A 15,046-nucleotide genomic window follows, 5' to 3' on the forward strand; every position below is an offset into this window, starting at 1 on the left:
ACATAATACATAATACATTATAAAAAAAAAGAATGATTCAAAATGAGTTATAAACAGTGAGCACACATTAATTGTATGCTTAAAGGAGGCAAAGATTGATGTGCAAATTTAAGTTTATTGAAATTACAGTTTCTTAATTACCAAAAAAAAAAAAAACAAAATAAAAATAATAAAAAAAAAACAAAGAGAGCTAGCTATGCTGTTTGACTTTTATTTTTAGTTTTTAATAGATTTGGGATCGGACAACCTTGCTCAACTTGCCATAAATATTTGAAAATTTCAAAATCAATAAATTCTATGCTGCAAAATCTGGGATGCATTACGGAAAGTTTAAATTATCGAACAGGTATGAGCAACTAAATGATATATACACATGTGATGATGACATATCATCATCATCATATATATTCTGTAGGATTGCTTATCTCCTTGAGTTAAACTTAAACTGTTTAAGCTTGATTCTGGTTAAAGCCCTTTTAAATAGTCATATGTTACTCCCATGTGCTTCATAGAGGTGGAAGGTATCGATGCGCTTTTCTCAAACATCGATGTATCGTTTTTTTTTTGTGCAGCCCTGGCTTATGTAGAAATGCACGTTGCTTAAGCATAAAAGATATAATAATTTTTAAGTTCAGCCTATAGAAAGATATTAATATTGATATTAAGGGATCTTATAATTAAGCAGCCCACATTAAATAAAAACTAAACTGTATACAGCTACAAACTATATACGCTACAATCCCACAGAATTCAATTGTTTCTGAAATTACTGCCGGACTGCCATTTATATTGTTATAACCGTTACTCATCAAAAATGTTCAATCACGCGATCAAAGTCAATCCCATCAATGAGGTGAGTAGTCGCCATTAACTAGTTATCCAAAATCTTAAGATATCATATCATAAATCACACAGTATAATCATCAAAATGTTGTTGCAAAAACGGGAACTGAAGTCGTAGATAAGAACAGTATCTTGGCAGAGAAATTGAGGGATTGTAAAACTCAAATGACAAACTGTATGGATCCAATTAAGAAATATGAATACTTATCCAACATGCGGGATAACAATATCGAGTTGTATTATCATTACGCCTGCAATAATACGGTTGAGGTATTTTCAGTCTTCCATGCAGTCGATTTAATCATTGACAATTTTTATCTAATGGGCCAAGTTATTTTTAATCAGTAAGCATAAGAAAAATGTACAAAGCTTAATTGTAATCGGTTTATTTAAAATTTTAGGATCATCAAAAAATTGGAAATTTCCAGTGATGTAGACCATCTACGTAACCGTGTCAATGACCACAAGGAACCAGAATTTCAAATTGCTGCTGAATGCGCTTCAAATTCCAAAAATATCAAAATAATTCCGCTCTTAAAAGATGTGTCACCAATACCAAACAGCAAATATCATTATATGATATATCTTCAAACGAAATAAACAAAAATAATTATCTTCATATACATATATATTAAAGTTGTTTTTTTCAGCTTTCGACTAATGGTTCCAATTTGAAAACCGAAGTGAGACCAAATTACACATATAAATCGACTCAGTACTCACGCAAACTCCCGCAGGGTACCAGCACTGTCTGCTTAGTGGTACCATCTATGTGAAAGCACGAGCACAGAGAGCAGTGCCTGGTTTGGTTGTGTTAGTGAGTTCCATGCGATTACCAATACATGCAAACAGTTACTCTCAGCAAACACTTGTCTCAAGCAACTGTCGATTGGGGCAGACTTCGTGAAATTGAGAGTTTTACTGAGAGAGCCTTGGTTTGTTTGAGTGTATTAGTGAGGTGTATGGAAAACACAAATACTTATGAAGAGTTACGCTCATTTTGTATTCTGTGACAAATATGTGTAGGAACACTCGGGTAAGACTATTCGGCTGTTTAATACTAGAAGACAGATGCCTTTAGGTCGTCAGCCAGTTAGGATCACAACTGTTGAAATTTCTCTAAGTACTCCAGTACAAATTGCATCAAAGTTATTTGTAAGTTGAATAAGTGCTTATACGGAATGAAATTGTCTGTCCCTCAGTTAATTCAAATTTTTTTTATATATGTTTGTTTCCTCAGTAACAGTCTGAAATCTACAACGCAAAAAACTCGCATCTACTTGAAATTCACTGGTTATTTTCCATTCGACTTTGGTTAATCAACAAGCACAACAACATGCCACATGCTTATTTGTATGCCTGTCCTCGACTATTTCATTTGTAGATAAGCAACCTAGTTTAGTGGAACAAGTGGGTAGTGAAGAGGAACGTGTAACAAGCAGTCTGATAGAAATACAGGGTGCTACACATGATCAAATTATGGCAGAGAGTCTGTTTTTCAGCTATACTTCATTTAAACTTAATTCGAAGTTAGTTCTTAAGCTGCAAATCTATCCAATGTGTTGCAAGCCGAACCGAACCGAACTGAGAGTCGTGTGTGACACAACGATGAGCGTAATTTTGTTTTAGTGTTGGTAATTTGCACAGAAATCACTAACACACTCATACAAACTGTGGCTCTCTTGTTCTATTCCCGAAGTGACGAGTAGCTCAACAATTTATTTTCTATATATGAGACAATCTCTGAGCTTGAACATGTGCATGTATTGATAATAACATGGAATTCACTAACACTATCAAACCAGGCACTGCTCTCTGTGCTCAAAATGTGCTTTGGTATTGCAAATTGTATGACAGTCACTAATACTACTACATAAGTGGATGCTCTCTCAGCTTTTTCGGCTCTCTGTTTATGTTTTGATTCAGTCTGACATTTTCAGCTGCAGCTTAAAGAACAGTTTTCTGGTTAATACACCTTAATAACAAAGTTTGACATTCAATATCATTTGTCATTTAAAACACTTTAGCAATTTCACAAGAAATATGAAAAATTGGAATTAAAATTGATATAAAAATAAATGTAATACGAGTAGCTACTGGTAATTATTATTGTTACGTGAATGTGGTTTTATTATGCTGTAAATGTGTACATATTTATGCCGACATACGTACATAAATAAGAAACAAGTGCAAATCTATATTTGTTATACTGATATACGTATGCCAGATAAGTCCGCACTTGACAACTTTCGCTAGATCTCTCGTTCCCGCTCTCTCCCTCACGCTCTTACTCACACTATCTGCCTCTCGCGCGTACTTACTTTTTATGGCATCTAGCCAAGCTGTGGGCTGAACGTATAAAAGGCCTCGCCTCTGCACAGTTGCCATTCAGTCTGATCAAACAACTAAGCAACTAAACATTCAAGTTTTTCGATTCCACGCGAAAGTCACATAGAAATCAAAATGCGCCTGGGACAAACTATACCAAACTTTATGGCGGAGACCACCAAGGGACCCATTTTCTTCCACGACTGGCAGGGAGACTCGTGAGTATTATATAAATAAATAGTATTTCATTTATTTTATTTTATTTATTAAATATTTATTAACATCGCTCTTTACTGCTATTGCAGCTGGGTTGTGCTCTTCTCTCATCCGTCCGATTTTACGCCCGTTTGCACGACGGAATTGGGCCGCATTGCCGTACATCAGCCGGAGTTTGAGAAGAGGAACACAAAGTGCTTGGCGCACTCTGTGGATCCGCTGGACTCGCATGTGGATTGGGTGAATGACATCAAGTCATATTGCCTGGATATTCCCGGCGAGTTTCCGTATCCCATTATTGCTGATCCCACACGCGATCTGGCCGTCTCCCTTGGCATGCTGGATGAGGACCAGAAGAAGGATCCCGAGGTGGCCAAAACAATTCGTGCGCTCTTCATCATTAGCCCCGATCACAAGGTGCGCCTCTCCATGTTCTATCCCATGTCCACGGGACGCAATGTCGAGTGAGTAAATCTATTCACATTATTTCCCTTTTGGACAGCTTCTTAAGTGTATGTCTCCATGTCTTTCATAGTGAAATCCTGCGCACCATTGACTCACTGCAGCTGACCGATCGATTGAAGGTGGTTGCCACGCCTGCCAACTGGACTGTGAGTATTATTTGAGAATATAATCTGTAGACTTGGTAACTGATTGTTTGCTGTTTCTTCCAACTGCAGCCCGGTACCAAGGTCATGATCTTGCCCTGCGTCACCGATGCGGAAGCCCACAAGATTTTCCCCAAGGGCTTCGACAAGGTCACCATGCCATCGGGCGTTAATTATGTCCGCACCACGGAGAACTATTGAAAATTGTCTTCCAACTTTTGGGCCAACTGCAAATGCAATTATTTTTATTATACTCATATTTTAATTATGTTTTCTTAGTTTGTAGTAATAAATTATAAATAACTTTTATTCAAACTCCATAGTTTTTAATTCAGGTTTGATTTTCCATATCAGATAGTTTGAGAACAGTGTGAAGTGCATGTATAAATACTTTTAGTTACCTTTTTTGTAAAACTCTTCAGCTTTCTTAAAACTCTTTGCCACATATATATAATTTAAAAAGTATATGGACAGTTTCTCAAAACAAAACATAAACAGAGAACCCAATAGCCGAGAGAGCAACCACGTCAAACTACGAACAAACGCACATTTTGGACAAAGAGAGCAGTGCCTGGTTTGGTTGTGTTAGCGAGTTCCATGCGATTACCAACACATGCAAGCAGCAAAAGACTTCGTGAAATTGAGAGTTTTACTGAGAGAGCATTGGGTTGTTTGAGTGTATTAGTGAGGTGTATGGAAAACACCAATACTTATGAAGAGTTACGCTCATTTTGTATTCTGTGACAAATATGTGTAGGAACACTCGGGTAAGACTATTCGGCTGTTTAGTACTAGAAGACAGATGCCTTTAGGTCGTCAGCCAGTTATGATTACAACTGTTGAAACTTCTCTAAGTACTCCAGTACAAATTGCATCAAAGTTATTTGTAAGTTGAATAAGTGCTAATACGGAATGAAATTGTCTGTCCCTCAGTTAATTCAAATTTTTTTTATATATGTTTGTTTCCTCAGTAACAGTCTGAAATCTACAACGCAAAAAACTCGCATCTACTTGAAATTCACTGGTTTTTTCCATTCGACTTTGGTTGATCAACAAGCAAAACAACATGCCACATGCTTATTTGTATGCCTGTTCTCGACTATTTCATTTGTAGATAAGCAACCTAGTTTAGTGGAACAAGTGGGTAGTGAAGAGGAACGTGTAACAAACAGTCTGATAGAAATACAGGGTGCTACACATGATCAAATTATGGCAGAGAGTCTGTTTTTCAGCTATACTTCATTTAAACTTAATTCGAAGTTAGTTCTTAAGCTGCAAATCTATCCAATGTGTTGCAAGCCGAACCGAACCGAACTGAGAGTTGTGTGTGACACAACGATGAGCGTAATTTTGTTTTAGTGTTGGTAATTTGCACAGAAATCACTAACACACTCATACAAACTGTGGCTCTCTTGTTCCATTCCCGAAGTGACAATTTATATTCTATACATGAGACAATCTCTGAGCTTGAACGTGCGCATGGATTGGTTATTACACAGCACTCAATAGCATTATCAAACCAGGCACTGCTCTCTGTGCTCAAAATGTGCTTTGGTATTGCAAATTGTATGACAGTCACTAATACTATTACATAAGTGAATGCTCTCTCAGCTTTTGGGTGCTCTGTTTATGTTTTGATTCAGTCAGAGATTGTAAACTATATCGGTTTGTGTGAATGTATTAATATGTATGCATACAAACTACCAACACTTTTGTAGAATTACGCTCAATTTGTGGTCTGTAATAAATACATATTTGGAATTCTTCGGCTGTATTACAGTGAGACAGAAAGCCCGTTTGGATGGATTTAAACAGATTACAAAATAAGAGTGCTTTAACCTTTTCAGATCTCCTCCAGAATATGTTTAACTGGTCTTTACATTGCCTTTTTTCTAGAACGCAGTTGTAGAAATTTCATTAGATATGTTAGTCACCAGCAATTTTAGAGTTAATGTGAGATAAAAACCAGTCTTGTGGTGGAGGTGCGCAGAGGAAGGCTGTATGTAGATATGATATTAATGAAACAAGGTGCTTCAAGTAAAACACATACAGAATAGATAAAAAATAATGCCGATCACGAAAACAAATCAGTTAAATATATAGCACTAAATATTGTACTATTTTTCGTATTTAAATTAGGGATTTTTGCGCGCCTAATGAATTATTAATTCTGTTAGAGTTCGGGGTGAATGGCAGCAGTTAACAGTTACTATTTTTTACAGCGCAATAGCATTCACACACACAACAGCTGCTTAACAGCAACATAAATTGACAACATAAACAAGACCTGGTCACATCGCACTCAATTCGAGGTAAAAATCTTAAACAAAAAGTCAATCGTGATAAAAAAAGTGCACTGAACTTCCGTAAAGGTAACGAATTCAATGTTCAATACTCGCAGACAGTAAACCAAATGGCATTAACAACAAATCTCACAAGCAGACTAAACCCCCATATTACAATGCATTTTTTGGCCACCAGCAAATTTTTCTGTATGCACGAGTGTGTGTGTGTGCGCAGTGCTTATGTGTTTGTTCGTGTGTCTGTGTATGTGTGTGTACGTGTGGACTGTGACTGGCTGCTAGGGGAAAACAAAGAAAACTTCAAAAAAGAACGACGTAAAAACGCATTTGAAACGCATTTATTAACTGTTACCAGCACAGTTAGTTGCCTGCTCCTTTTTGGCTAGTAAACCAAGAGTGAAAAAAAATAAAAAGACTCGATTGGTTATTGATTATTTTTCTGTCTTGATTCTCAGTGCATTGCTGCATGTTGTTATTGTTGCTGCTGTTGTTGTTGTTGCTGCAGCTGCTGATATTGTTGTTGCTGTTTGCAGCTGCGCGTCGAAAACTAAACTGTTGTTTCTGTTGTTGCTGTTAATATTGCTATTGCTGTTTCACAAAAGATTTGTGCAATGCTCAAGTGTGTGCGTAACTGTTGCTGTGCCCATATAAGGGTTAAAACTGTTAAGTGCTGTTGTATAGAATGGGGGGGAGTAACAGCATAGCAGGACAATTGCTATCAATTTACACACATAAATGCCTACATACATATATATGTGTATATGCTTACAAGCACACACACACGCGCACAGGCTGCCATGTTGAGGTTGCTTTTATTGTTGTTTACTGCTTTGCACCTGCATTTCTTCTGCATCTGCTTTCCACACACACATACATATACAGTCAGCACACTTTCATGACGATATTCGTATCAATATTTCTATCTATTGTTTGCTTTTAATTTCCTTCTTCCAAAAATTCTTCAGAGTGCAGCAAACAGCAAACAACAACAAACAACAATAATAGTGTAAACAGTTAAATCGAAAATGGATTTTGTGCATGCCGATAACGATAACGATAATGAGCATAATCCGAATTTATCCTCGGCAAGCAGCAGCGCCAGCATCAGCAACAACAGTAATTTGCAGCCAGAGCCCACAACCACAACAACATCTGCATTAACAGCAACTGTTAATGAAACTGCAGTCACTGGCAATAGCGCAGCTGCAGCTCTGTTATTTAACATTGACAACATAGACCAACACCGACAACAACAAGACCAACAAACTGAAGCTGAACATGAGCATTCTCCCACTCCTACTCAACAGGCAGCCGACAACTTAACAGACGCCGCACGTCTTGAGGAGCAGCAACAGCAGCAGCAGGAGCAGGTGGAGAACGATCAGCGACTGCCGCCTCCGCCGCCGCCGCCAGAGTTAATTGAAGCGAACGTCATCGCCGATACGATAGACGCGGGCGCCATTGATAACGATAACGATAACGACGCCGTCGTGGAGCGTATCGACGATTACGACGACGAGGACGAAGGCGAAGGAGAGGGCGAAGGTGACGAGGACGACCTCTACGCTGGGGAGCACAATCACGACGAGGAGGAGGCGGAGGCAGAAGACCAAGACCAAGATCAGGCGCAGGAACAGGAGCAGGTGCAGCAAGGCGACGCTGCTGCCGTTGTCGTAGTCTACGACGCTGCCGCCGAAGTCGCTGCATCTGGTGGTTCATCTCAGCAGCAGCGATTACATTCAGTGGCCGTTTTACCCAGCTATTCCACTGCACGTGCACCACTGCCACCGCTATTGCGAGCGCCTCGCACCAACCACAACAACAACAATAATAATAATAACAACAGCTCATCAGGGGGCAGCTCGCGCCGCACGCGTCACTTTTACAGTAACAACGGCAGCCACTTTAGCAACGATATGTACGCCGGCAGCCACAAAAGCTCCAGCCAGAGCCACAATTCACCACGCACAGGAGGAGCAGGTGGAAGCGGGGCAGGATCAGGTGCAACTACATCATCGGGTCGCAACTTCAATCCGACTCAGCAATCGCAACAGCAAGTTCAGGGCGTAGATCCACTGCGTCTCCTCTATCCCAATGTCAATGAGAGCGAGACACCGTTGCCACGCTGCTGGAGTCCACACGACAAGTGCCTCTCCATTGGACTCTCCCACAACAATCTACGTGTCACCTACAAAGGTGAGTTCTCTCTCTCAATATCAAACATTGATCTTTATGCTTTACTAATGTACAGCCAATCAAAAATTCCGAACTATATAAACAAAATTGTATAAAAAATAGTCACTAATCGCTGTTGCCATGCAATTTGATTAGGGGTTTTTTTTCCTATTTTTGGCTTAATCGCACAGTAGAAACAGTAATGAGAGTTGAAACCAAGTATTTTAATGTTTTCTATTCTACCTAAACCTAATGTTTTCTATGCTATAGTTAACTTTTTCAAGTTTAATTGTTTCCATTTGGTGACATTTTTTCGAAATGAGTCATCAAAGCAAGCAAAGTTCTGGCATAAGTATGTGTATATTACACACAAAAGAAAGTTAGAAAGCTGCTAAAAATATGTGTTAGATTTGTGCTAGAAGCAGCCCAAAATGTGTAAGAAGTAAAGCAGAAAAAACGCTGATAAGCTGCAGAGACATTTTACTATTCTACTGTTGGTGCGGCTCAGACTATGTAACTCATTTAACAGACAGCGACAACAGTGGCGCACAGCTGCTTTGTTGAGCTGCCATTTTTGGACAAAGAGCAACAGCGAACAAAAAAAAAAGGCAAAAGCAACACATAAAACGCCAACGCGCGGTTGCCTTGAGTGAAGAACACCCCATTGCTATGTGCACAGCAGTGGTCTCGCTCGCACTTGCGTGAACTATGGCTGCTGTTGTTTTGTTTTTCGGCGCCCACTTCTCACACGTAAATTCGCGTGCTGCAAGCGCTTGTATGGGTGATTGGCAAACAGCTGATTGGCTGCACACAGTGTAGGGGTGGGGTGGGGTAATGGGGTGAAGCGCTTACAATAAGCTGTTCATATATTGTATAATATAATATAAATATGAAAGTTTTATAGGCTTATATTTCACTGGATTGCTTATGATCTATTTCGAATAATTTTCGACTCTCAATATTAGGCAAATACACATTAATTTAAAATGTTAGGTAATACATAAATTGATGATTATTTTATTTGTATGTCCCTTGCAGGCATGGGCAAACAACACAGCGAGGCAGCAGGATCTGTGCGCACAGCATATCCGATTCCTTCGTCCTGTGGCCTGTACTATTTCGAGGTGCGCATCATTTCGAAGGGGCGCAACGGTTACATGGGCATTGGACTGACCGCCCAACAGTTTCGCATGAATCGCCTGCCAGGTGCGTTTTGATTGAGGTATTGAGAAATGCATACGGGCATATCTGAAATTATATGTGCACACAGGTGGGGACAAGCAATCGTATGGATATCATGGCTACGATGGTAACTCGTTCAGCTCTTCGTGCAATGGGCAGTCGTATGGACCTACATTCACCACCGGCGACGTCATTGGCTGCTGCGTCAACTTTGTGAACAACACTTGTTTCTACACCAAGAACGGCGTCGATCTGGGCATTGCATTTAGAGACTTACCGGTCTGTTATTATTAACTTTACTTTTATAATTTTCAGTCAATTATATTATTTTATTATATTATGCTATGCCGCACAGACCAAACTCTATCCGACAGTGGGTCTGCAAACGGCCGGCGAGGAAGTGGATGCCAATTTCGGTCAAGAGCCTTTCAAATTTGATAAAATTGAGGAGATGATGCGAGAGATGCGCGCCAATGTATTGCGTAAAATCGACAGATATCCACATCATCTAGATACCCCTGAAAATTTGATGAATAGGTAGGTATAATAAGAATAATATATTTCAACAATATAAATATAAATGCTGTCTTCTCTTGCAGGCTGGTCTCCACCTATTTGGTGCACAGTGGCTATTGCAAGACAGCCGAGGCCTTCAATGGCTACACACAGCAGCCCTTCGACGAAGACTTGCCCTCAATCAAGACACGTCAAAGTTTGTGCACATCATATATAAAATTGATGTATGTATTTAAAATTATTATGTTGTATTTGCAGAGATAATCAAGCTCATACAGACGGGCAAAATGAGCCAGGCCATTGAGAATACGCTGCGCGCCTATCCGGGTCTCTTGGAAAACAATAAAAATCTTTGGTTTGCTCTCAAGTGTCGCCAATTCATTGAGATGATTAATGGTGCTGATGTTGAGGTGCGTTCCCTAAGTATATATATACAAAAACGAAAATATTCATTTGTTTTAATATGCAGCATGCCAATAACAAAGTAACCGCTACCACACAGACCATGCCCACAAATCAGACTTCGGTCATACAGTCGACCAAAGCGTTCAAGCACAGCAAAGGCGGCGGCAGCAGTTGCACCACCAACCAGCCACAAATCCACACTGCGAACTCAGCTGTGATAAAACCAGGCGATAAAACAGATCCCAAAATGTGCGTAGTCGTACAAACTGCTGAAACATTTAGTTCGTTGAAGCTTTGAATACTTGAATGTCTGTCTCATTCGCAGCATGATTATTGATGACAACTCCAACAAGTGTCCGGAGCACGATTCGAATAGCATGGATGTGGAAATGGAGCCTTGCAACAGCCACTCCAATGGTGCGTGTGTATTTTATACAAAACATATTTTGTAGCATTCTGTTTGAGATTTTGGGAAACTATTACTTACACAAATACAAAATTATAGAATTGTTTTACATATATTTGAAAATATTTTGTATATAATTTAAAATTAGATGACTATTAAGGAATTTCAAGTAGATGACTTTAATCCTTTAAAAAGAATTAAGAATTGATTGGTTTTGCAAGCATAGGAAATAGATTAGTCGAATTGATTGTTATCGAGCATATATATATGAGTATGTATTTGTCAGGCGATTCCTGCTCTAATGGCAATGCCAGCGTAGCACGCAACTCTCTAGATGCCATCGATGAGGAAATGGGTATGAAACCAATCGCAACACAAGTAATTCCAACTCTTATTCAATCTAACTACATTTTGCAGATGTTGATGTGTCGCCCTCGTCTCGCAATTATGGGCGTGTCATTGAGAAGATACTTGAATTTGGCAAGGAACTGTCCAGCATGGGTCAGCAGCTGGAGAAGGAGAACCTCATGACTGAAGAGGAGCGTCAAATGTTGGAGGTGCCTTAAGGAATAACTAAACTCTCAAAATGTATACAACTAAATTGCAATTTATGTTTATTATATTTGGCAGGATGCATTTAGCTTGATTGCCTACTCAAATCCTTGGTCCAGTCCTTTGGGCTGGCTGTTGTGTCCTTCGCGACGTGAAAACGTTTCCACCACGCTCAATTCAGCCATATTGGGTACGTAAAAATCGTTCATATTAGAGAGATTATATACATATATATCATATAATTTGTATTATTGCAGAGTCGCTCAATTTTGAGCGCCGCCCGCCACTTGAATATTTGGTGGCGCATGCGGCGGAGCTATTGAAAATAATTGGACAGCATTCGCTGGGCGAGGATGCTTTCATTACCATCGACGATGTGTTTCCGCAAAATTGACCCAGTTCGCCGACGCTGCTGAAGATGTTCGAGACCACGCTGACAATGCCGCGGAGCAGCGTGCTAACCGAACCGCTATGTAGCGTACCATCCACATCGACGGCCGCCGTCCAGACCAACAAACGGCGACGTCGTCGACGCAATAAGCGTCGCCGCAAATCGTCCATATCGAGCAGCGAGGCGGCGGCCACATCAAGAACATACGATCCCGTCATGACAGCCACCAGCATACGCGGTAGCAGCAGCAGCAGTTCAGCGGGCACAGCGCGTCGTGGTCGACATAGGGGCGTCAGTTCCGCATCAGCAACAGCAGCAGCGTCGGCAGCAGCAGCAGCAGCAGCGGCGGCAGCAGTAACAACAGCAGCGGCAGCAGCAGCAACAACAACAACAACAGCTTCATCAACAGCTCCATCATCGGCCATTGGCGTTGGCAATAGCCAGGCGATATTTGTGGAACCGCACGACTTCTTCGAGACGCTCGACTAGATTAAGATTATAAACAATCTGTAATCAGTTATAGGTTAATTCTGTTGTTACTTCAAATTTTTTTATATGCGCCCATGCGCCTATTTAAATGCCCTTCTTTAAATATTTTCAACTTACGTAAAACTAATACGGTGAAATTCAATAAGTTCCGCAAATTGTGGTTTGGTTACTTTTTTTTTGGTTTAGCGAGATTTTAATAAAGTTGTAAAACATATTTTTATATATTTAGCCTTTCGGATATAAGCATAAAAAATGTGTGTGTAATATTATATTATGTATAATTAAACAATATTGAAACCGTGCTGCGCCACGCCCACTCTGGAAATAACTAGCCCACATGTTTTTGTGTATTGTTTTGTTTTATTTGCGGATGCGCTCGGAAGATCACGCGAAAACAACACCAAAATAGTCTTTTAACAAAAAAAAAAAACACCAACGCAAATCTTTAGCATATTTAAAAAAGTGTTCGTTCATTTAACTTTAAACTAGAGATTACAACAATTTAATCGCTTGATCAAATATAGCTAACAAAATTGTGAACAATTCAAATAAACTCTATATATATATGCATATATTCTCATCTATGTGAACAATAATCGTTCAACTCCAAGTTCACTTTTGGGGTGCAAGAATACTAAATACACAAATTTCGATGGATTCTGCATAGTTGTATGTGTTATATTTCGCTGTAGTAACATTAATAATTAATCGATAATATACATCAGACTTCGTTTAAATATACAATATATGTATATATATATATATATATATATATATATAGGCATATGTGTTGCAAGAAAATTATCTACAAATTGTGCAGTTTTCCTCGCATTTATAGGACTGGGATCAGAGTTCTTAAAAAGAGATCAAATTAAATACGCACTTCCCAGAAAAAAAAGAAACAAACCACTTGCACATGAAACAAGAATATGTGATTTACTGTTACTCACAATCAACAATTACTAATCATAGGTATTTTATCTTAGTTCTTTTTATCAAACAATATAAGCCCCCAAAAATATTATATAACACCAGCTCTACAAATTGGGCTGCCTCAGGCGCTGCACACGTTCGGTGTTTTTGACATGTTGCTTTAACATTTCCATAATTTCGGTATTATATTCGGGCGGTGTGGGCTTTGTGTTTGTGGCCCAATAATAGATGTCCCAATCGTTGCTGACACCATTGATGAGTTGATCGTAGAGCGCTGTTTGCTCTGCACTGAAATCCTTCAGATACTTTGCCACAAACGTGCTCAGTAATAAATCATTTTCGAGCATGCCCCTCTTGCGCGACTGATACAGCAAGCTGCGAGATATAGAGAATAATGTGACAATTTTTATGGGCAATTCAAAATTCGCCTACCGCTGCTTGCGAGTCGCTAGTGGTTCGTCGGGTCGCAACGGGTACTCCGGGACCGGCAGATGTGTGGGATCCTCAAAGTCGACCACTTCTGGTGGCGTTGCATACTCGGTTTTGTCCAAGTTGCTGGCAAAGCGTTTTGGCGTGGCCAGCGGCAACAGCAGACGTTGCGAAGCTGTGGCACCCTAATATAGCGTGTTACATAAGTTGCAAAGTTTAATTAAGCGTTAAACATACCAATAATTGACGAAACATTTTTGTTCTTTCAGCGGAAAATCGAAAGTACGCAATAATAAAAACAGCTGATTTGCAACCAGGGCTGCCAACACTTATGTACGCCTGAAATACATAAGCGTGTCCAAAACACAGAGGAAATGCCTTTGCATAAATATATTAACTATATGCGCCGCACTGCTATCAAAATTAATCTGCCTGAAAAAATAAAAACCACATTTCTCGTGAATTTAAATTAAAACTGGTCGCGCTCAACATCGATAACAGCTCTGAAGTTAAAATTATGTTAGCTAGCAGAGCGTTGCCACCTACAGAACAGCAAATGTAAACAATGTGCATGCGCTGCTGGTCTGGCAATGCCAGAATCAGTTCGAAAGAGACAGCGTGAGGCAGCAAAAGTGTGTTACAAGTTTTTGCACACCCGAAATATTCCAATTAAATTAGGATTAATGCAAATATAAAACAGCGTGGAACTGTCAATCCTTGGCACAACGGGTAATTGTGAACTTAATCTGTGCTTGCCAAAGTTACAAAAGGTGCCAACGAAAAAAAGAAAATAGAAAAGAAAAAGTACTACTGAAAACCCAAAAAGCAGAGCAGACGGGGCAAAGAAGAGGGTGGCCTCTCTGCGCTCTGCTCTGCTCTGCACAACTCTGCTGCGCTGCTCAGCTATGCGCTGCTCAGCTCGTGTGTGCAAGTGTTGTGTGTATACGCTGGCGCTGGCGCTGGAAACTAGGCGGTGGTAAAATGTAAAGCCGAAAAAAAAACCGAAGAAAATTGCGCTCACGCTGCCCGCCTGCCCAGGCGGTGGGTGGGAGACTCTGAGTGTGCGTGCGTGTGTGTGTGTGTATGGAGAGAGTGCGTAGTGTGCGTGAGAGTACGAGCGCCAGAGTGTAAGAGAGTGAGAGAGAGAGTGTGAGCAGCGCGGCACGAAACTACTAAATGGAAATTTATACAAGCGCCTAAAACACCACCCAGCAAAGCAACCACCCAAATCCAACAAGCCAGTCAACTAAAAAACCGAAGAACCGCGACG

General features: G+C 40.0%; 4 protein-coding genes across 7 annotated transcripts; 3 read left to right on the forward strand and 1 right to left on the reverse strand.

The window, feature by feature from the left end:
• Nucleotides 1-253: 253 nt before the first annotated feature.
• Nucleotides 254-1,470, forward strand: LOC116805068. The gene is made up of 4 exons (XM_032734967.2): nt 254-346; nt 748-853; nt 916-1,187; nt 1,245-1,470. Exons 1-4 carry the CDS (start codon nt 315-317, stop codon nt 1,441-1,443), a joined length of 609 nt encoding a protein of 202 aa, XP_032590858.1. The 5' UTR covers nt 254-314; the 3' UTR covers nt 1,444-1,470.
• Nucleotides 1,471-1,912: 442 nt separating this feature from the next.
• On the forward strand, nt 1,913-4,310 carry LOC6561004 (peroxiredoxin-6). Its single transcript, XM_001986205.3, has 5 exons — nt 1,913-1,998; nt 2,084-3,389; nt 3,477-3,851; nt 3,923-3,998; nt 4,068-4,310. Exons 2-5 carry the CDS (start codon nt 3,307-3,309, stop codon nt 4,194-4,196), a joined length of 663 nt encoding a protein of 220 aa, XP_001986241.1. The 5' UTR covers nt 1,913-1,998; nt 2,084-3,306; the 3' UTR covers nt 4,197-4,310.
• Nucleotides 4,311-6,273: 1,963 nt separating this feature from the next.
• On the forward strand, nt 6,274-12,980 carry LOC6560224 (ran-binding proteins 9/10 homolog). 4 transcript variants are annotated; one of them, XM_001986206.3, is made up of 13 exons: nt 6,274-6,367; nt 7,264-8,494; nt 9,512-9,679; nt 9,744-9,934; nt 10,011-10,192; nt 10,255-10,367; nt 10,430-10,581; nt 10,641-10,825; nt 10,902-10,993; nt 11,269-11,337; nt 11,400-11,539; nt 11,613-11,724; nt 11,792-12,980. In XM_001986206.3, the coding sequence occupies exons 2-13, from the start codon at nt 7,324-7,326 to the stop codon at nt 11,926-11,928; spliced, it is 2,712 nt and encodes a 903-aa protein (XP_001986242.1). In that variant the 5' UTR covers nt 6,274-6,367; nt 7,264-7,323; the 3' UTR covers nt 11,929-12,980. The 4 variants fall into 4 exon arrangements, with proteins under 4 accessions (XP_001986242.1, XP_032591350.1, XP_032591351.1 ...); XM_032735460.2 differs by having other exon boundaries at nt 6,299-6,367; nt 7,606-8,494; XM_032735459.2 differs by lacking the exon at nt 11,269-11,337.
• Nucleotides 12,981-13,324: 344 nt separating this feature from the next.
• Nucleotides 13,325-14,112, reverse strand: LOC6560384 (succinate dehydrogenase assembly factor 2, mitochondrial). The gene is made up of 3 exons (XM_032735462.1): nt 14,014-14,112; nt 13,780-13,961; nt 13,325-13,722 (listed from the first exon to the last, which is right to left on the reverse strand). Exons 1-3 carry the CDS (start codon nt 14,029-14,031, stop codon nt 13,452-13,454), a joined length of 471 nt encoding a protein of 156 aa, XP_032591353.1. The 5' UTR covers nt 14,032-14,112; the 3' UTR covers nt 13,325-13,451.
• Between the last annotated feature and the right edge of the window lie 934 nt (nt 14,113-15,046).

The sequence above is a fragment of the Drosophila grimshawi genome, unplaced genomic scaffold (genome assembly GCF_018153295.1).
Source record: "Drosophila grimshawi isolate 15287-2541.00 unplaced genomic scaffold, ASM1815329v1 contig_1367, whole genome shotgun sequence".
In the NCBI taxonomy this organism is placed as follows: domain Eukaryota; kingdom Metazoa; phylum Arthropoda; class Insecta; order Diptera; family Drosophilidae; genus Drosophila; species Drosophila grimshawi.